The following is a 22,855-nucleotide window of genomic DNA, read 5'->3' as shown; positions in this document are numbered from 1 at the left end:
TGCAAACTACCAGTCAACAACAACAGACGCTCCTAAAAACGTTTCTAAGTTTCGGAAGGATAGAACCAAATAAAGTTAGTTCACAAGGAAGTAATCAAAAGACAGCAATCACGATCGTTCAAAAAAAAGGAACAGCTACAAAAGCTTTAATGATATCAACGTGTTTATCAGATTCAGAACCTATAGACGATATGCCAACATAAAAAGTGTGAACAAGCCGTAAAAGGTAAACATATTATAAATGAACACCGAGAGTGACACTTGACTCAAGTGTGAAAGACATAATATAAAGGTAACCACATGGAATTTTTGTATGGGGGAAGTTTTACACGTATAGGCACAGAATACAATGTTCGGGACTCTCAAAGATCTGGATAGACATTACTGTAACAATTAACGTTCACTGAGCCAAACAGCTGAGAACACAAGAACTCGATAACCAAGTAGTACAGATGAAATTAAGGTTGCGCATTACAAGTACAAGCGTGAGACATCTGAATACTTTTTAACCAATTCTATACAGCCGGTGAGGCTCCGAAAATCTGGATACATTTGTTCAGGTTAGTCTAAAGGCGAGTAACCATCTACGAAACAATAATGTTATGAAAACTCAAGAATCTTGAAAGTTAATTGCTAGTTAGCTCAGAAGGTGAATGGTCAGTGTTTACAACAATAGTACACAGTATTATCAAACAAGAAACATGCCCTCATTCCATCAGCGATAGCCAGTTCAGTGGATCGAGCGATGACAATCACGAGTATAGTCACTTCGGCTACCAACCAAGTAAAGTTATTGAGTGAAATAAAACTATGATAGCCATCGATAAACTATCTAATAGCGAAGGACAAGTCAAAGACTAAGGTCATGGATAAACCAAAAGATTCTAAGCTCATGTGAAACAAAATCAGTGAGTAACTCACAAATAGAGGCAGCAGAAACAGTTAACTAAACATCCAAGTGACTATGTAACAACTTGAGTTGGGTGGTTGAGAGTTGGTAGGAAAAGCCATGGGAGTGTTATGACACTGTTGCCCAAGCGTTCATTTACTCCATTATTTTGCATAGGCACTACATTTCCCGTTTTCTTACATTGAATGTCGAATATTTTGTGCTTGAAAATATAGGCTTGCATTACAACTGGTCTGTTCCACAATCTGAATAAAAACATGCTATAACTACTGGTCTGTACTCTTCAGCATACGAAACTATAGGGTAGCTGCCAGCGCCAAAAAGACGGCGTTACAGTCACACAAAACATGACATAAAAAGATTTTCATACACATTCACACAAAACACAGAAAACATCTTACACATACCTACGATACAGATCATATGTCACGTGCAGTTTCCATATTTATGACCAGTGTGCTGTCTTACAGATAAGGTTGCTTATGTTCACAAGGAATTTCGAATCAGCAGGATAGTTAACCTTCCACCTATGGATACGCCATGGAGGCGAGGTCATACAGAATGACTTCGACGTAGGCTAAAGAGCCACATTAGACTGCCATGTGTAGTAAATCAAAACTGATAGATTAATATAAATCTATGTAACGTGTGTCACAGTCTCATACTGATGCACAAATGCCCTACATACGAGCATTGACCAGTTACTGAATGAAAAAACTAGGAGTTGCAAAGAAAGTTTATCGGGGCCAACAGAATTAAATTCATAAGCGCCCAACAATAAATATATACTCCTTCCTTAGAGTATAAAACGTACTTCTTAGGTGTGCCTTAAAAGCCATCTTTAGGTGTTGGGATGAATTCCTTTGTTATCATTGTGTTCATTGAAATCGCTGGAAATGAGCAGTGCAGTCGATGTACACACTGAAACCTGTGCTTCTGCAAAATGTGCTTATTTATACCCTTTCTATGGCGACTAACTGTACGAAATAGCAAAATGATGATATTACCAGAGATGATTTCTTGATAAATGCCAACTGAAATCAATGGCGAGACTAAACTATATGGACGAGCCGATCAGAGGCTTTCGCGTGTTTTCAAGGTCACGGCGCTAAGTTCCGTACCTGATGCTTACGTACGGTCGGTTTACAACGGATTTTAGAGAAGATGTGATAATTCAGCGTCTACAAGAGAAGTAATCATAAGATTTTGGTGCGAAATTCAATTATCCATTTGTATAAATAGAGTTTTGGCACTATAGCTGATGTCAGTTCGTGATGAAAACCCTAAGTATAATTCCTAACCTTAACCATGAGCTATAAATCATAATTTGAATTCCTCGCCCAGGTTTATAACCCTCATTTAGCCTTAGTTATGTTGACACTCTCAGAGTCACTCTAGCGTCGCCCAAAGGTCGTCCATAATTTATAGTCTCATCCTTAACCCTTAACCATAACCCTAAACCTTAACTCTAACCCTAAACCCTAAACCATACCAGCAACATTGAAGCTATGTGGTCGATGCTAAAAAATTTTTTGAGACCTTATCATGGTTCCAGAGGTCGACTACTATGGAGCCACATGGATGAGTTCCTGCACCGGATGCACTATGATTTTAGAACTTCTGAACCTATATCTAACCTTGATAAGTTTTTGAATCATGTAAAAGAACAGTATCCCCTTTAATTTTTTAGTTTTGTATAATATATTTTCACTGTATACTGTCTTCTGATTGGCTAATATTTCCCAAGGTCATTTAAGATTCGTTCAAAGGTCGTCCATATAGTTTAGTCTCGCCAAATCAATTGCTTGTGTGGAAACTTCTAGTTTGAGAGTCTCCTAATAAGTTAATGTTTAACTGCACTACTTTCAGCAATATGCTGACTGAAACAGCTTTGTATGCTAGCCTCAAGGCAATGCCAAAATTAACATATGAAATGGATTTTAAGATGAATAACGTTGTACTTTTATTTTTTATAAGATTGATCTGTATACCTCGGACTGAGACCACGCTTAGAAGCTCAACTTTCATTATTATTATCATTCACAAACACCTTATGAGTACATAAGTGCTGTGAAGAAACCATTTCGGGTTTCTTAAAAAAATGCAATAATACACAATTTTCAATAATGTTAGCATTACATTTGCCACGTTTGAGAAAGGAAGGAAAAATAAAATATTAATAATAGAATAGTAATAATAAATCAGGTTCTGCGTAATTGGCAAGAATTTCGAATTGATTTTGAAGGAGGAAAGGAAGAAACTAAGGAAATAGAAATAAAGGAAGCGCGGAAGACGTAAATATCTTAACGCAGAACAAGAATAAACAACTATGTATGTATAGCAAAAACGAGTAAAAAAAATAAAATAAAACAGAATAAATTAATAAGTAAATAACTTATCATTGCGGTAAGATATGACGTTAGAATAAGTGTTTGTGCGAGCACAGTCATAGTTTTGGGTGATGCTATGAAAGTCTCAATTAAGTGCAAAAGATAATCAATATGTATGGGGTTTATATACACAGTAAAGATAAAACGAGTCTGATAAGTTGAATTCAGCGTAACACAAGTTATTGTCTTAATCCAAAGCTTCGTAATCTTAAGAATAATGTTTATTTAGAAGGAAAAAAAGGGGGAAAATAAATGAACACATAGTGAAAGGGTTCAACCATGATAATAATGGTGTAATTGATATAGACTTTTGAGATGAACGAATAATTTTAAAATAATAATAATAACAACAATAATAAACCTTTACGGCACTCGGATAAATACGTGTAGATTTATGTAACAGTATACATAGGCTAGTAGAATTATTAACTTGTATCAGTGTTTGTGGTACGTTTCTCAATGAAGGCTCAGTGTAAAATTCATTGGGATAGACTATGAAGTCTAATTTTCACTCACCTTATTGAAGATTCTTTAAAATATTATCACTATCGAATTATTGTCACTGGACAATCTAGGATAACAATAAACTAAGGTGTCTGTTATGCTTTTCATCTTAAACTACATGTGAATAAACTAGCGAATGACATCTCTTGGTCTTTTCACCTTTCAGAGTAGTAAGCTTAAACCAACACAAAATTTCATTGAATGGAATCAGGTGTTCGCTAACTATCATGGAGTCATATATGAGCTAACCTCTGCTCACGTCGTATCAGAGGATGAAGCCAAATGAATTTCATGTCTACGGAGACTCAAATTCACACAATTTGCACAAGTTTTCTGTTCTGAGAAATGCTAACAGGTCATAAAGGCAAGCTGATAATGGTTTAGTGAATAATTGGAGGCTTGGAATTGCTAAAACTTTTAAGATATTGACATTATTGTAATCAACGTTTGGGATACATACGATTGTTTATTTTAATGTACAGTCTACTGAAGTTTTATTTTTTGCTTTCTAGTTCGGCGGTATTAAAATCATTTGAAATATTGGCAAACTTGTAGTGGATCAAAAATCATCTGAACTCAAAAATGACAATAAAGTTATTATATCCAAAAGTTAACGTTATAATAAATCAATTATAGTTTGTTAACACAAAGAAAAGTTATGAAACGTTACATAAATCGGCAGGCTTTGGCGTGTTTCAGTTGCATTTGGTACCATAATCCACTATTATAGGTAATTAATAATTCCAATAGGGTTGATATAATTCCATAAATATAGTCGGACGTAGTTTAAAATGGAAATATGGCGGCAGTCTGTAAATATAGGTAATAGATATTTCATAGTTCAATTATCGCGCGAACGGACGATTGAGAGCGAGATACGTATGTGGATAGCAATGTATTTATGGGCGGTTAACGGCGTATTTCGTGCTATGAATTACTCAAAACAGAAGAGGAAGAGTTCAAAGTCATGCAATTTTAAACAACTTTTACAAACATTTGTGGTAAATGTACAAAGTATGGAAATTAACACAAGAAATACAAATAATACCAGAAACTAACTACAAAATAAGAGATTCTCTGATATTTGCACCACGTATTAAAGTCTTTTCCTCGAAAGCCCGTGACAGTAGAAAACGTTAATCTCGGATTAGTAACCTAATCTTCTGTGAATGAAGACATAACATCTTGTTCATTGTTGTTGAACTAGGTATCCTGATATGTTCGACATTATATTTACTAATAATCGTAATAGTGGAAAAGATTTGTAGCTCAGGTGGGTGATTTTGACGTGGGTTCGTTCCCTGAGCTGGATGGTTTGGTCGTGGAGCTTTCATCGTCCTTTTGAACGACATCATCAGCACAAACTTCGGGTAGAAGTGTAGTGTTTAAATTTCTCCACATGTGATTCACAGCTTGTCCTGTGCACCTCGATGTTGATTGGAATCAATCCAATCTATCAACCAATCAAGAAAATTATGCAGAAACATAGGAGCAAAAATCAAACCAATAGGAGATATAACCAAAACAAAGAAATAAACAATGACAGATTTAAGGTCAATAAGAACCAATCAACATCGAGGTGCACAGGACAAGCTGTGAATCACATGTGGAGAAATTTAAACACTACACTTCTACCCGAAGTTTGTGCTGATGATGTCGTTCAGAAGGACGATGAAAGCTTCACGACCAAACCATCCAGCTCAGAGAACAAACCCACGTCAAAATCATCATAATAATTTATTCTCAAATAACAGTTTGTTACATGAGGCATGCTGCTTTACAGGCAAGATCAAATTAACACTCAGCTACCATGAAAGTTATTCAAAATAGACCACTATTCAGAATCTAGCTTGCACTCTTCCGTGGAGACTAAGTTAACATTTAAACTTGTAAGTTAAGGCATTTATGGACTAAGTAAGGTGTACTAAGCATTTATAATACCCAAGAAGTAAGTGAATTAGCTCGAAGTATCACATGGGTGGCAGATTACCCATTAATTTCCACTGTCATATATGCAAACAAGTGCAACTGTAGATAAAGTGATTATGGTTGGTCTATTGTGTAATCCTCAAGATGCTGAAAGAAATCAGCAATTAAGGTTACTTGAAACATGAGTGACCAGATTTCACGATAGGGTTCTGTGGGAATACTAAAAATGCGAAAATTAAGATAACTTGATATTAAACTGTCGTAGGCATCTAGACTCACTGATGACACTGGTCTTAAAGATTTACCTATGCACGTCAGATCATCTGTGAAGTCCAAATCGTCTAAATGCATTCATCCTGTCCATTGTATTCCGTGATTCCCCTGAGATGTGTAGGTCTTCATAATCCAGTCAACCACCAGAAGAACCAGAAAGGGAGAGAGTAATCATTCTTGTCTGACATCGGTCTTCACTTGGAATGGACATGTCAGCTGTCCTACATGCACGACTTTGCAGTGTAGTCTGCCATATGAATTCCGCATGATGCTGACGATCTTCCCAGGTTCACCATGGTGCTTTGTGTATGCGATTGTGGGAGGTGAGGTGGGAATATAGTGCCACCCATAACCATTTCGTTGGATGCACGTAAATCTGCAAATCTCTCACCATTGTCATTCCTTTCTCCCAGTCCGTGTCTTCCCATGATACCTTCATACCCGGTGTTGTCCATTCCGACCTTGGCGTTTAGGTCTCCCAACAGGATGGTCAGGTCCTTTCCTGGACACTTCACTATGACCGATTGTGTCCTCTCGTAAAACTGGCCTTTACCGTCTTCATTGCTATAATTGGTGGATGCATAACATTGGATAGGATTCGTTGTGATGTCGTTCTTCTTTGTTTTGAAGGATACTTTGATGATTCTGGATCCAAGAGGTTCTCACCCAATAAGTGTTTTCCATGCTTCTTTGGACAGCATCGGAGCCACTCCGCGAGCGTGTGGAGCATTTTCTTCCTCCTGACAAGAGTACAACAGCATCTCTCCCGAATCTAATCTTTTCTGTTCAGCTTGGACCAAATGGGTTTCACTGATTTCGAGCACCTCCAAGTTGTATCTCCTCATTTCCGTAGCTATTTGACTGGTCCTCTCAGTCTCCCACATTGTCCGGACATTCCATGTACCTATATTAATTGTTGTTGTGGTTGTTAGAAGGGGCATCGACCTCATGACTTCCGAAGAATCTCGGCTTTCACCATGAGGCGTCATAATCCTTCTGAATGAAGATCCTCCAACTCCCAGGGAAGAGCTAAATTGGCCCAAATTGTTTATGCTCTGTGGCCTTTATTGACAGTCGTCTTCTACGGAATCGGGTTTCTGACTTCATGCTGAACCCTCCCTCTTTTCCAGGCTCTAAGATCGTCAGTGTCTTTTGATGAGCTACGGACACCACCGATCTGGTTTTTACGTATGGCTGTTAATACGAAGATAATAAGCGACCAATATTTAATAACTAGTCTACTTTGTATACTTTTTATGCAGAACGTATCGTCAGTCTAACTTGTGGTCACATAGTTGAGTTGGGTGTCGTTTTGCGATTCGAACATTTATGTTCCTCAAGACACTGGAAATTCTCAACAGTCCGCATACACAATCCTGCGCACATGACTCGAAATCAAGGACCTGCAGTCTTGTTCGCGGACGCTTAGACTCTAGACCATCGAGCCGACAGCCAACAGTGTCAACGTCTGGCCTCAGCCAATCCACGATATTATATCAGGCGTGGGGCAGTTACTCACCTAAGACTATGGATGGTGGTCGTACAACATCGTGAATTGGTTGAAGTTAGACATCTACACCAATGGAGTCTGGGGGTTGATCGTTCGTGTGCGAGACAGAGGATGACGGGTTCGAGTACTACGTGCGTAATCATGGACTGGCACTGCTGATGATTCTCATATCAAGACGAAACAGACATACACTGCTCTCACATTTTTAGTGGCGGTCTGACGTTGGTTGGCTCACGATCTCATTCGAAATTCGGCGATCTCTCCAACCGCATGCTGACTCCTAACTTTTCTGTCTGAATACAAGTACAACGATATATGACGACTCGTAAATTTACGTTTTTATTAGGAACAACGAATATATAAAAAAAATCTAAGAGGTAGTCCTTCACATTTCGTTATTTGTACTGTATTTTGAATAACTTCAAACTAGTTTAGTTTGCTAGCTTGCGAAAAAAATCGAGCTAAATTTCCGCCTCCTGGATAAAAACTGATAAGACATTTTGACGCAGCAAAGTAAATGCCTCATTAACAGAGCACTCATCTCTCATGTACCTTACTTACTTACGCCTGTTACTCCCAATGGAGTATAGACCGCCGACCAGCTTTCTCCAACCCATTCTGTCCTGGGCCTTCCTTTCTATTTCTATCCATTTTTTTGCTCATTCTTCTCATGTCAGCCTCTATTTCTCGGCGTAATGTGTTCTTTGGTCTTCCTCTTCTCCTTTGGCCTTCAGGATTGCATGTGAGGACTTGTCTTGCGACGCAGTTGGGTGAGTTCCTCAAAATGTGCCCAATCCACTTCCAGCGCTTCTTCCTGGTTTCTTCCTCCACTGGATGAAATCTGGTTTGTCCTCTCTCACAGTAGGTTGTTGCTGACAGTGTCTGTCCATCGGATCCGAAGTATTTTGCATAGACAACTGTTAATAAACACCTGTAGCTTTCGTAGTTCTGCAAGTTTGCGCCCCATAGAGTAGAACTGTCTAGACATTTGTATTGAAAATTCTAACCTTGGTGTTGGTTGACAATTATTTTGAGCTCCAGATGTTCTTCAGTTGTAAATGTGCTGCTCTTGCTTTGCCGATCCTCGCCCTCACATCTGCATCTGATCCACCGTGTTCATCAATGATGCTGCCCAGATATGTAAAGATTTCCACCTCCTCCAAAGCTTCTCCGTCAAGTATGATTTGATTGGTGCATGTTGTATTGTGTCGGAGAGTCTTGCTTTTCCCTTTGTTTATACTGAGACCTACTGCTGCTGAGGCTGCTGCTACACTGGTCGTCTTCTCCTGATTGTGTAATAGAAAAGCCAAATCACCTGCGAAGTCTAAATCGTCAAGCTGCATCCTAGCTGTCCATTGTATCCCATGCTTCCCTCCAGATGTTGTCGTCTTCATGATCCAGTCGATCACCAGGAGTAAGAGAAAGGGTGAGAGTAAGCAACCTTGCCTAACACCGGTCTTTACCTCGAATGAGTCAGTGAGTTGTCCTCCGTGGACGATTTCGCAGTTTAGTTCATTACAGGGATTTCGTATGATATTGACTATATTCTCAGGTACGCCGTAGTGTCGAAGAAGACTCCATAGTGTTGTCCTGTCCACGCTATCAAATGCTTTCTTGTAGTCAATGAAGTTGATGTACAGTGATGAATTCCATTCAGTTGATTGTTCCACAATGATCCGTAGAGTTGCGATTTGGTCTGTACACAGTCGATGCTGATGGAATCCAGCCTGTTGATCTGGAAGTTGAGCGTCTACAGAGTCCTTCATCCTGTTTAACAATACGCTGTTGAAGACTTTACCTGGAATTGAGAGAAGAGTGATTTTCCTGTAGTTATCACACTTGCTGAGATCGCCTTTCTTTGATATTTTGATCAGAAGTCCTTCTTTCCAGTCTGTTGGTACTTGTTCTTCATCTCAAATCTTGCTGAAAAGAATGTGGAGTATCTTGGCAGTTGCTGCTACATCTGCTTTCAGTGCCTCAGCTGGGATGTCTTCTGGTCCTGCTGCTTTGCCGCTCTTGATTTGTTTGATGGCCATGTTGATCTCTTCAATTGTTGGTGGGCCAACATCGATTGGGAGGTCCGTGGGTGCTACTTCGATGTTGGGTGGGTTCAGTGGAGCTGGTCGGTTCAAGAGTTCTTTGAAGTGATCTACCCATCTGTTCCGTTGATCTTCAATGTTGGTGACTACCATGCCTTCCTTGCTTTTCACTGGTCTTTCTGGCCTACGGTAATTTACAGAGAGCTTCTTTGTTGTACCATACAATTGTCTCATGTTTCCATCTCTTACAGCCCTTTCCGCCGTCGTTTCCAAGTATTCCACATATTTACGTTTGTCGGTTCTGATGCTCATCTTCACTTGCTTGCTTAATTCTGTGTATTAAGCTTGTTCTTGTTCGGCTGATATTAATTGCTGCCTTCTTGTTCCTCCTTTCTTCAATCTTATCCAGTGTACCAACAGTGATCCATTCCTTGTGATGGTGCTTCTTGTGGCTCAGAACCTCCTGACATGTTGAACTGATTGCCTCTTTTATCCATTTCCAGTTGTTCTCCATGGTAGTCCCCTCTCCATTGAGTAGATCATGAAAGGCCTCGAACCTGTTGCTGAGGGCTATGTTGAATTTGTTGAGTTTGTCAGCATCTCGAAGAAATGCCGTATTAAACTTTTGTGATGTTGTCCGCTCCGTTGTCCAGTGCTTCTTGAGTTTTAGTTTCATCTTGGCGACCAGCAAATGATGATCGGATGCTATATCAGCTCCTCTCCTGGTTCTCACATCCTCCATCGTCCTCTTGAACTTTTTGTTGATGCAGATATGGTCGATTTGATTCTGTGTAGTGTGATCCTGTGAAATCCAAGTGGCTTTGTGTTTGTTTTTGTGTGGGAACATGGTGCCACCTATGACCAGTTTATTGAAGGCACATAGGTTTGCAAATCTCCCACCATTTTCGTTCCTTTCTCCCAGTCCATGTTGTCTCGTGACGTCTTCGTATCCAGTGTTGTCCTTTCAAACCTTGGCATTTAGACCTCCCATCAGAATGGTCAGGTTCTTTGTTGGGCACTTCTCGACGACCGACTGCAGCCTATCGTAGAATTGGTCTTTAGCGTCTTCATCGTAGTCGTTGGTAGGCGCATAGCATTGGATGACGTTCATTGTAATGCCCTCTCTCTTTGTTTTGAAGGAGGCTTTGATGATCCTTGGTCCATGAGATTCCCATCCAATAAGTGCATTTTGTGCTTTTCTGGACAGCATCAATGCAACTCCTTGTGTATGTGGGGCATTTTCTTCTTCATGACCGGAGTATAACAGAAGTTCCCCTGAAGATAGTCGTTGTTGTCCAACCTGCGTCCAATGTGTTTCACTGATTCCAACCACCTCCAGGTTGTGTTTTCTCATTTTTGCAGCAATTTGGAAGACTCTCCCGGTCTACCACACTGTCAGGACATTCCATGTACCTATGAAAATTGTCGCTAACCACATGTACCTAATCATATAATTTTAGCGGGCCTAGATTTCAGATCGCTTGCGTCACTAAGTATGATTTCTTTGCGAAAGAAACCCTTCATATATTCGACCACATTATCCGATATGAGTGTTTTTTGACATGCAGAAGCCAAGTTCTTATTTCACTAAGAAAAACCCCCTGCCTACCGGACCTCTTAACATAAAGCTTGTAGAACTCACATAATTATGAGACACCTTGAGATATCTAAACATATACTCTGTCACGTAAATATATTTGAAGCACTGCCTGACGACCGATGTACTTAGACCCACCTGTTCATACACTAGGAATTATTTCAACGGTTTCGCAGAAAGACCAACTACTTGTAGTCTCCTCCTTATGTCCAAATGTGCATTTAACGGCGAACAGTGAGTACTTCCAACACCCACTCTGATTTCCACCTTTCCGTGAATGAATGTAACTACTACGCATAATATGCCTCTGAGATAGCCAATAATCACTTACTTTAGAAGTCTCCAAAAAGCAGCTGTTGTTGAAGAAAGTCTAGGTTGACAAGAGTCGTAGTCAAACTATTTGATGTACTAGTATTACTAGGTATGGATGGAAACAACAAAAGATAACGACAAGGTTTCATCTGAATTCCATATATAACATATAAGTGGCAAAGAAAGTGCTCTATCATTAAGAATGATTTTTCAAAATATTCAGCACGTTCGAATATACATATACTGAAAAAGCATGATAGTATATGAAAGTGTGAATCACTGTAGACCATCAATGTTGATGATCTCTGTCTAATGATTGAAGGCCTACAGGAGTTACAAGGGAACGGTGTGACCAACCAGATAACTTCGAAGTCACACTTCGTGGTCAGCATCTACTGTGGATTACCCCCTCGACGTATTAAAGTACAATGACAGTTTTGAAGACTATATAACACAAAGGACGTTATTACGGAAATATATTAGTAAGAATGAGTACAGAGAAGATAATGAAACCACCACCGCATGCGCCGGTCCATGTTAAAGGATTAACTGATGCGTGTTGGTTGTCCTTGACTTTGATAGGGATCGATGATCTGTTCGATATTCAGTGACCCAACTGCTGGATGATTTGGCTAGGGCTCAGTGGCATTTCACTGCCCTCACATCATCTTCTGCTACTAAAATCCAAAATGCCAACTGCCACTTCAGCTGTTCACGGCCGTACCAAAAGAATATTTTTACCAGGAGGTGACTCTTATTTTACCTCCACTTCTTGTTTTATAACACTCAGTTGAAAATTAGATTTTCGGTTGACTCGAGTTTTGATTAGACGAATCATGGTTATCCATAAATCATAGATAATTTTAGGAGAAATTCCATAATAGGAAGAAATTCATATCCAGTGCTTTTCGATTTACAGTGGTGGTCAAGTTAAAATCATTTAGTGACCAAAATTGAAGATATCTCGACCTTGACAGACTACGGTTATTTATAGGATCAATCAAGTGTGTTTTGCTATTATCTCATGCTGATGATTTTGAATAGTAATCTATTTCGTAGTTGATTATTCACCTCAATGAAAAGCTTTAGATGCGTTCTAAGTGTAGTTAGATTTTGGTTAGATTGGATACCATGGGAAAAGGCTTTGTAGATGTTACTAAATCGCCGCTTGCACTAAACTACTGCGTTACTTTTGAGTAGCCACTCCTCTGTAGGGTACTTTTCTTAATGGTATAGATTACTATAATCATAATCAACCTCTTATTTCTACGTGCTTCAATTTATGAGTCTTCGTTTCTTGTTGTCTAGAATTAAAGCACTATGTCCTCGAAATATCAATTTAGTTTATGGTCGATTGGTGACTTCGCAATGGAAGTACATTGTTCGACCGTCGAATTAAATAAGGTCTCTGTGATAACTGAAAGAGTGTTATTTGAATGTTTGCACAAGTGACCATCTGTGCCGTATGGTTCAAGACACCATATGAAATGTACATAAATCGATCTCAACTAAAGATCCGTCGATTTTTTCTCAAGTATTAATTATTTTACTGGTGTTCTATTTATTCGTTCTGTCTGCATTTTTATCTAAACGGATTTTTCGGTTGCATCAGTGTTCTGCTTTAAACTTTAGAAAAGTAGTAATTCAATATAAAAGGTCACTCTTAAAGTCCTTGGTCACCAACCACTATTATTTAACCATATTTTTCGGTTTTTACCATACCTTGATATCTTGACCATGTCATGTTTTTGTTTTCTGATTACAGAATACCAAGAGGTTTAGTAGAATGTTCGGCTAATATAACTGAGATATGTCTAAACGCCCAGTGCGCTCACATACGATTTCTAAATCATGCAAAATACAAGTAAGTTCCTTAAAGGGCAATAGTGAACTTTGTACATTTAGATAGTTTCTAATTCTCATGTTGTTTAGTTCTTAAAGTTGATGTATTTTGATGTGAAGATTCTTCGATTCCAAGTGATTAGTGACTAGTTTATTAATCTGATTAGTTTTAATTTTCCGAAACTAAGCACAGACCAATTCTTTGATCAAAAGTATTAAAAACTTTACTAATTGTTAGGAAGGGGTAAATATGTAACTGGGCAGATCAGCAATATTTGTCAGCCAAAGCAGTTTAACCTATTAATATTTTAAATTGTATACATATGTTAAGCCAAGTATTACCATGTTCAGTGTATTGATACCCAACAATTGATCAGATAAATAAACATGTGCATCTCGGCATATTTCGATGTTTTTTTTTGATTTTTCGCATAGAAAATGTTCACCTGCACCTTTTTTTTGTCTTTTGTATCAAGCTGTATCAGTCATATTTGGTTGTCACAAGTAGCAAGTAACAGTTTTTCCTCCATCTTAACAAGTACCCGTATCGGTGTTATGTTCAGATGTAGCACTAAAAGTTCTAGCCTCCCGTGTTAAACCTAATTGGGATTGATTAGACAAACTAACAAACCCTTCCTACCAGTTGTATGTATTATTACCTACGTATACCGTGGACTAAGCTAGGAGCTTGGAAACTTGTTTATACTAGCCTTTGACGCTCTCAGATCAATTCTGTTTACTCAGATTTCCTATCTCAATCATCTTATGATCTACATGTGTAATTGGTAAAAATAATATGAGAGTAGCTGATCCTAACCAGCTAATGAGTAATAATACAACTAAACTATCCTTCACTGTATTGACCCACCCCATAAAATGACCACCTCTTATTCCTTCCAATAAACCTCGGCGTTAGCATGGTATAAATGTCATCCTGCCTAAAATATACATAAGTCAAAAGATTTTGTTAAATAACCTCTATGATCCCTGACCACATGTTTTTGAATATATTGTCGAAACATTGCACTCGCTTTCAAATCCGTGTAGCCACTGTTTATGGTTGAATACCCAACTCGTGTATCTCAAAATGATGAACTATAGAATATGGGGTGATTCGCTGTTGTCACATTGTTTTCATATATTTATTTGCTTACTTCAGTCGTCCCCAAATGCCCTGGTACGGCCGAGAGTGGGAAGAGTCAACTCTTCCTCTCCAAATGCTCTCACATGGCCACATGCATATAACCACTACTAAGGAATTCCTACTCATTGCCTTCTCGTGGCGGGGTGTTGTTTACGAAATTGAGAGAACGAAAAGTGAATGCCCGGCGCTTTAACCAGGTTGGTGGACACGGTGAGTCCACCTAGAGTAGTTGGAAAACCCTGATTCCAAACCAATGGTGTACATGTGCCCTAGCATCCTGAAGGAACAAATGACGTATGAACCAATCGTTGGTCACCGGCTACCATGTGACTACATTTCCTTATGTTGCTCCACTGCCTTGTGGACTAGACCTTCAGGTCGAAGGCTCCGGGTGTGGCCCCTAAAAAAACCACCTGCTTCGGTCTAGGCACCCGGGCAGTATCCCAGCCCCCACACAAATCGAATGATATATGTGGTTTATGTCTATTTGGTGCCTCCTTGTACCAATGTTTGTGTTTAAATAAATAAAAAATAAATAAATAGTTGACATTAAATAGAAATAATATATAATTATCCCTATTTGATGTCTTATATCAACTCGGCGCCCAAATACTGTGAAATTATTCACTCTAATTTAGACGAAAGTTCTTATAAATAAGTAGTTGAGTTGTGTAGGTCTCCTTTTTTATATAACGGGGATTTCTCACAAGAATTAGAGGACATAAACAGATCCCTGATATTTACACATCGTTTTGTGACAGAAACTACTTCAGGCTAGTGATTTTATGAACAGAAAAGTAGACAGATTAAATTAAAAGGACTTTAGTCTTATCACTTCCTTAAAATTAAGCACATAACAACTATTAGTTAAAAAAATCAATTTCGGATCAGATATTTACCTCCTGGTTTTTTACTTTGAAGGTGGCGTGTCATAAGCTTATAGTGCTTGTTAAATTTTGTATCAAGTAAATAGATTCAGGAAATATATATTCGAGATTTTCGAGTCCAAGTAATCACTGAAAGTAACGTTTTCAAAAGAAATAATGTTCATTGGAAAATATTGTTTTTTTGTTTTACAGTTGGCAAACATCATTTTTGAGCTAAATAATTTTTTGTTTTGTGATTAGCACTTTGCGTTGTGGTTTTTATGCGATCAATATAATGAGTGAAATCTCAGCTTTTCAAACCATTCCCACCACAAAATAGTATACCTGGTAGAGCCAAAAATTCATTTTGGTTGTACCTGACTGTTATTTTAGACGCTTTCAGTATAGTTTTTTGCTTAAGAACTTAAAGCGCGTATTACTATGAAAACCAATCGGTGTAGTCTTGGATTTTTATTTATGGGTGTAGCCAAGTATCACCACGTGCTTAAATATGCTAAGTGATGGTTATTGGTATTGTGAACCTTTGTTCTTAATTTTTTTCGTTCATATCCGTCATATCGAGATGGATCTTTATGTTTCATGTCAGGTCGTAACTGTTGAAGATATTTTAAAACTTATTTCAACAGAACTCTTATTTCATTACTTCTTCATTTTAATTAGCCTAATACTCAGGTTACACTTGAACGGGTAATAGGTTTTACGTTGAATAGTAACTGCGCAGTTGCATTTTCTGATAAAACTGGTCTTATTGCTCATGCTGCTGGGTGAGTTGCTTTTTAGTACTTTTATCGTTTATATAATATGTTTTCTGTAGCAAAGATTTCAAAAAGTTCGCAACTTATTTTACTGTCTGTAGTTAATAAATTTCATAGTTTTCTTAACTAGTGAGTGTAATATTCAAACCAACTTTATTTTTATAAAATATAGTAAAAGCCATAATATCTTATTCTCTTTGCTAAAAATTATGTTCAGTCAGTTGTTTTAGTTTCCATTGCCAATATGCGCCCTTGTTTTCTGATGGCATTTTCAGAGACAGTATGTAAAAATAAAGCTTTTGTTCTGTTTCAAGTCGTTTGAGTTTGGAGATCGATTAAAAAAAAGAGCTTCAAATTTCAACCATCGATTGCTGCTATCCTGCGAAAATAAGCCTTGATTACCTTATAAATTTCAGATTTAGGATCAGTTACCTTGCAGATTAACACTACATCGTATTTTTAGTGTTTAGTACTATATCACGTCTAAAGGGACCAATTAAATAATTCTTCTTGCATCATCATCCACACATTTGAACCTTGTCAGTTATCCGTTTACAACCCTGGCCTTGAGCATATTTTGTCTATGGTTTACTCCATTCACCACATGTTTCTACCTTATTTTTCTGACTATAGATAGTGAGTCACCCTCTTTAAAGTGGAGCTGGTACGTTTTCCTTCCCCACTGCACTTCGATTCTCATTGTAATGTCTGTCTGAGTAAACAAGAACATCAAATAAACGAATCAAACTTAGTTCGTATTTGGATTTAAATTACCGCGGTCGCCTAAACGGTGTTAGTCTAAGTAGAATATACAGAATTAAATGTAAGACTTATGTTCATGGCTCATTTATTGTTTGTTCGTTTTGGAGTCAGATTTCACACTACTAAAAGTATAATCATTTGTAGTCTTTTTTTCAATCCGATTCCATTTTAACCGATCATCTTAAGAAGTGAAGGACCTTTGAGTACTTTATGTTTTTTACTTATAATTGATTAATCATTATCTAGTAAGTAATTCAGATATAGTATTGTAGTCTAACATTTTTCAAACATGAATAACAGATGTAATTCTGTTATACATAATCAAATACTCGTTTAGTCAATTGATGGCTTTGTTTTGGTAAGTTTATTTGTCCAGGATTCTAGAAACCTTCGCATAAGTGGAATTTCGGTCCGGTGAACTCATCTTAATATTTTATCGAATCAACCTATCCATTATAACATGACCATCTTAGGACACTAATATAATATCAGCTGATCGTGGGTAAGCTCAACTGTCTTGTTCGAAATTGGTTTACGGTCCTATCAACACTAAGAAATCGCAAAGAAAACTAACTCTGTTCTTCCATCACACACTGTCAGGACTTTGAAAACGCTTATAATCTGTGACATGCAGCTTACAAACATCTACTTTTGGTGATCATGTTTTGTATGTATTAGATGATAATGAATGAAGTGTTTTTTATGTAATCACCCTTTATACATCTGTAGTTGGATAATAGCATCAGTTAATATGAAAATTTATGCAGACTAATACTAACAGACAGAATAAAACATCAAAGTATTATGTTATTCAGATGAATGATTTTTAAAGTTGTGTTTTTCAAACTATTAATTTAATAATAACAATGTATGCATTTGTAAATAGGTGTGTGACAGTTCTTCATTCATTTGAAAATGAACGACAACAATTTATACAAAGTCAAAGTCGTAAAGCTATCACAGCAGTGGATTTTAGTTCAGATGGAAAATATTTAGCCACAGGAGAGGTTAGTTAATTTGTTTTGCATCAAAATAAATTCATACACTTTCTGTGTAGTTGTACTTAACATTTTACAATTCAATCAATCCTGTTTTTTTGTTTGACTTCGTAAATTTGTAATGTGTTTATCTATCAAGTTTACATTTGTAAAGTTCGGTAGAGGATTTCATTGATATAATAACTATCGGTTAGAAAATTGTAAGAGTTTAATAATTTGATAGTATTTTGTATTACAAACTAATGTCAACTGAAAAGTCATTGTTTCTTAGAAAACAGTATCATAATGTGATAAGAAGTTGCTTTTAAACTCTACAAAATTTCCCAGTTAGTCAATCAGTCATACGCAACGTAGAATCTGACACATGCTTACATCTGCTCCAGTTGCTACACCTTATTACCGTACTGCAATATATTTGACAAGGCAAGTAGAGATAGTAGCAGTATTGATGGTAATAAAAAAAATAAAACTTGAAAGATACTATTCAAGAAGAAAATATAGACTAGTGGAATAGTAGTAAAACTAATAAGATAGCTTAAAAACTGAGGTTTTAAAGGAAAATAAACATTAAATGTACCTGTACCAACAATATATCTATCTATCTTGTATATGATATTTAATTTAATTAATAAATCAAGTTAACCCTAAACGCAATAGTAACTGTTTTTTTATTGTTATATATCCTGTCACTGTGATTTTTGACGTCTGAGTTGTTTTAGTCGGTGGTAATTGGACTAGTTATATCTATTATATAATTTGAACTAGTTGTAAGTACAGTGCAATCGCTACTTATTTTATCCTTCTATTATTACCATTATGTCACCCAAACTGGTAACAATCAAAGATTCATTGCTAAAGGGGGAACTAAAATTGTGTCAATGCAATCAAATATAGTGACTGGAGTGCTATATATGTAGTTGAAACATCACAGAAGCTGAATGTAATGGTGGAGGGATACAAACTTTGCTTGAAGTATATTTCCAAACCGTCAGAAAACCTGAAAAAACCAGGGAACAGGTCAGCAATAGCACTGCACTCAAAAGAGTTGGGGTACATAATTGATTTCAGTGGCACAAGAATCCTCCATAATGGTTTTAGTTCATACAAAGAGAGGCTAACAGCCGAAACCCTACACGTGTGGACAAATCCACACAGCGTTAATTGGAGAAATTGAATACGATTAACTGTCCTATGGCGATTAATAATTAATAAGTAAACCTAAACTCCTTATTGCATTTTACTCCATTTGATCTATCGCTTATTATGTTAGCAGTAACAATTCATTTCACTTGTTCCCATGAGTTGGTTTATCTGAATATATGTGATAAACAATAAACTTGATCAACATAATAAAACAAACATTTATTTTTGTCTACTTGTCATTTCATCCATGCTGTGACATGTCCAACTCATATCATCCATAAAATTATTTGATTTCATCAAACACCTCTAATCAGGCGACATATAGTCAATGGAGATTTTTCTCACATCAGATCTACTTGCGTACACTCACAACTGTTATCTCAACACACTTTTCCCCACTTTTAACGTCAAATGTCTCGTGCGCATTACAGCAAATCTTTCAACATTGTTAATATAATTGGATGACCCGTTTAGTTTACAGTTAACCGGAGAACCATGTTTGTTTATATTCGTCAATTTTGATATTTGATTATATTTCCTTGAAAGAACTTGGATCGGATTGCCGAGTGAGACGCTAGGTTTACTCAGTCTCTGAGATTTTCACGATTATAATTTTCCTCTTTTATGTCTTAGATTAACTCGGCGCCCAATTACTGTGAAACTATTCGTCCAAATTTAGACGAAAGATCTTATACTCTAAAAGCTCAGTCCTTATAAACTCAGTGAGTTTCTAATTATGGGGGTATTAGTCATCATTAGCTAAGGGTCAACTGAAATTGATTTCGATCTTGTTCAGTTTAACTTTCATATAAATTAAGTGGAATTTCTCATTCGTTGCTTTGTGCAACGCGAACATTACCATTTCAGCATTTATGTTCCCAAAATATCATTCCCCGTAGTTTAGATGATATATTTTTTTACGTAGTATGAAAATTACTAAGATAATCCCAAACTTGTCAACAATATCATATATACATATATATGCTTATATACTATGCACGGATATATGTGTAGATATTTTTTGAATTGTAAAAAGTACACAGTCATCATCCTTTTACAATCCCTTATTTTTTTCCGCTTAGTTGACTCTAGCGGCTGTATATTTCAGTATTGAATGTCTGATAATTGTTTCGTGGTTTTTGTTTTATTATCAATGAACTTTATTTCATATTTCTAGTGTTCCTTTTGTAACCTTAAATCTGTACTTTGCATTTTTTTCGCACTAGTTTAGATTATAATGGATAGATGACCTTGAACTAAAATTATTCCTTCAATGCTATTGACCATAGTAATGATCTTTCTAATACTTACAACAGTTATTATAAATATACGTATGCATATCACTTTTCAATAATTTCTACTCTTCAGAAATCTTTTTGTTCTGTATAATACGTCTCTTAAGATATTTTCTTCAATATTGAATAGAGGTTTTTGCGTGATTTCAAGATAATTTTTATCTTGAGAAATTCGGACTATTGTATCTTGACACATGGTATTGTGTTGACTGTAAGAGTTGATGGTCTTGAGTAAACACTGTTAAGATGTCTTAGTGAAGGATGACACTAGTGCATAATGAAAATTACTCGTACATTCGCTATTGTTTATTACTGTTTTCTTGATAATCAAGAGCACCCGTTACTGATGACCATTCTGGTGCATAACTTTCTATCAATGCCTTCGAAATCTTACATTTTGATGGGATGATGTGGTGATCAATGCTTATATCAAACTTTAAGTGTCTTAAAAATGATGTTAAATCAGTTAGTAAAGTATCTGTAATCTGCGTTGTATACGTCTGATAACGAATAGTTCTGTTATTCAAGCATGTGACCATCGCCTTCATAAAGTATTATGAGTTTACTGGATCCAATTCATCAGACTGATGAAGTTATTTCTTAATGAATTTGGTTAATAACTCGAAAACAATACTTTTTGAACATTGCTACTACACAGTATTCTTTTTTCATTTCCGTTTTATATTTGTTTGTTTCCATTTTATTAAAGATTTATTTTCTGAATATTGTTATAGGAGTTGTTTTAAAGATTTTTTTGCAGGTTTTAAAATTATTGTTTTATATTGAAGTTACAGATGAACTCAAATGAAGCATTTACTGTACTTAAGTCTAGTAATTCGCCATATTTCTTCGTATGCTATTAGATTTTCAGAATATTACATTATGAAAACTGGATTTATACTGCACCTAATTATGTATTCCTACTTTTTGGGTTATATTTCAGACAGTTTTCCACTGCTCTCTGTACTCTTTGTTATATCATCATAAATAGTGATTTGTTAGTTTCAAATAACCCCGGTTGTCAAGAAATCAAATATTTCTTGTCAGGTAAAAAATTAAATAATATTTGAATGTTCACAAAACTAGTTACTTTGTCCGAATGGATTTCTTCATTTTATAGCTTAATTATTGTGTGAAGTTATTCAAATATTGCTTTACTGTTGTCTGTAAGCAAACTTTAGTTGTGTTTTTTTCCTCACAGAAGTGATTTCTTTCATTTTTAATTTAGTTCACAAATATGTGTTTTCATTCATATATATCTTTTTCATACTTTTGTCATTGTATGGCAGTTTATCAAAAAGTTATCACTCAGTCAGTATGAAAGTTATTCAACTTTTGCCTTTCAGGATCTCCAGTTGTTGGATCGAATGATTAAAAAGATGAGAAACATGTATAGTCAGAGTGATATATAATCGATAGTGAAATCAGATAATCTTAAACTGGATTATCATGATCAGTAACTTTTTTTTCTATATTCTTAACTAATTTAAATGAAAGGAATGAAATCTTGGCTAACAGGTTTATTAGGCTCATGATAAAAAGAAATCCAATTACAGATACACTTGTGTATCAGTATATATTCTTGAGAATTGAACGTAAAAAATAACATAATAAAAGATCAACATAAAGAGCTTTAAAAGAAAATATTTCTAGATTATGATCTGCATATCGCCAACACAGCAAAATCTGGAGTTGTAGTTTGTAAAGTTTAATTATTAATCATTAAAACCTTATGATATCAAGATATGATTGTTATAATAACGCCTGTATAGGATTGTATAGACTATTCTATTTTTGTAATTTTCTCCTATATGAATCAATGAACTTATGTTTACAATCGTTCTACCACTTTTCTCTTATGCTGGATACTGTATAGATATGTGTTTGTATTTATTTCATTAATTTCAATGTACCGCCAAATAAGTTTATATTTAATCCTTGATGGATTTAATGGTGCACAGTGCATTGATTCGAACGTAACCAGTCGTTGTTAAATATAGTCATATGTAGTAATGATCAGTGATACTAATCATCATTCTAACTCATTGTTTTAGTGAATCATACTTATTCGTTTATTTGTTTCTATGTTATCGTCAGTCCATTTAATCAGATGATTAACTATGGTTTGATTTTTACTTTTAATGTAAACATGCATTATATTTTTCTATTATATTTAAATAATTAATTTCTATTGTTTAAATATAATGACATAAATTAACCTGGTCATTTATAAGTTTAATTTTAGACTATCAATTTCCGTCTGATACAGGCTACTGTTTTATTCTAATTCTTCATTGTCTTAATGTTTTGCAAATTTTATGCGGGTAACATATACAATTATTACTGAATTAATTTCATGTACATTAAATGTAATTTGTAATTCAGTGGAATTAAACATTAGACCTAACAACTCATCAATCTCTATAACCCCTTATACTGATAGAAAAAAAAATTAGATCATAGGTTCAAATTCATTGCATTTAGTTGTCATAAATAGTCATTAGTAAGATTGCTAATCTTTTTTTCAAAAAAATTTAGTTTTTAGATTATTGCACAGAGCTCCTA

At 36.0% G+C, this 22,855-nt stretch overlaps 2 protein-coding genes across 2 annotated transcripts in view; both read left to right on the top strand.

Moving 5' to 3' along the window:
- Positions 1-4,595: 4,595 nt before the first annotated feature.
- Positions 4,596-4,862, top strand: Smp_201800 (uncharacterized protein; the record flags this gene model as incomplete). Its single annotated transcript, XM_018796035.1, has 1 exon — positions 4,596-4,862. One exon carries the CDS (start codon positions 4,596-4,598, stop codon positions 4,860-4,862), a length of 267 nt encoding a protein of 88 aa, XP_018650288.1.
- A 7,772-nt stretch (positions 4,863-12,634) lies between these two features.
- The window catches only part of Smp_147240 (putative wd40 protein), a gene marked incomplete at its 3' end in the record, with an annotated part of 92,536 nt that continues 82,315 nt past the window's right edge, over positions 12,635-22,855 (top strand). The window contains exons 1-4 of the mRNA XM_018796033.1: positions 12,635-12,679; positions 13,230-13,328; positions 15,998-16,101; positions 17,741-17,861. Coding sequence (XP_018650286.1) covers positions 13,275-13,328; positions 15,998-16,101; positions 17,741-17,861 — 279 coding nt within the window. The 5' untranslated portion in view covers positions 12,635-12,679; positions 13,230-13,274. The remainder of the gene's footprint in view (positions 12,680-13,229; positions 13,329-15,997; positions 16,102-17,740; positions 17,862-22,855) is intronic.

Source organism: Schistosoma mansoni, chromosome 2, assembly GCF_000237925.1.
Source record: "Schistosoma mansoni strain Puerto Rico chromosome 2, complete genome".
Classification (NCBI taxonomy): Eukaryota; Metazoa; Platyhelminthes; class Trematoda; order Strigeidida; family Schistosomatidae; genus Schistosoma; species Schistosoma mansoni.
Note: the sequence above shows the minus strand (reverse complement) of the source record. Positions and strands in the feature narration are given on the sequence as shown.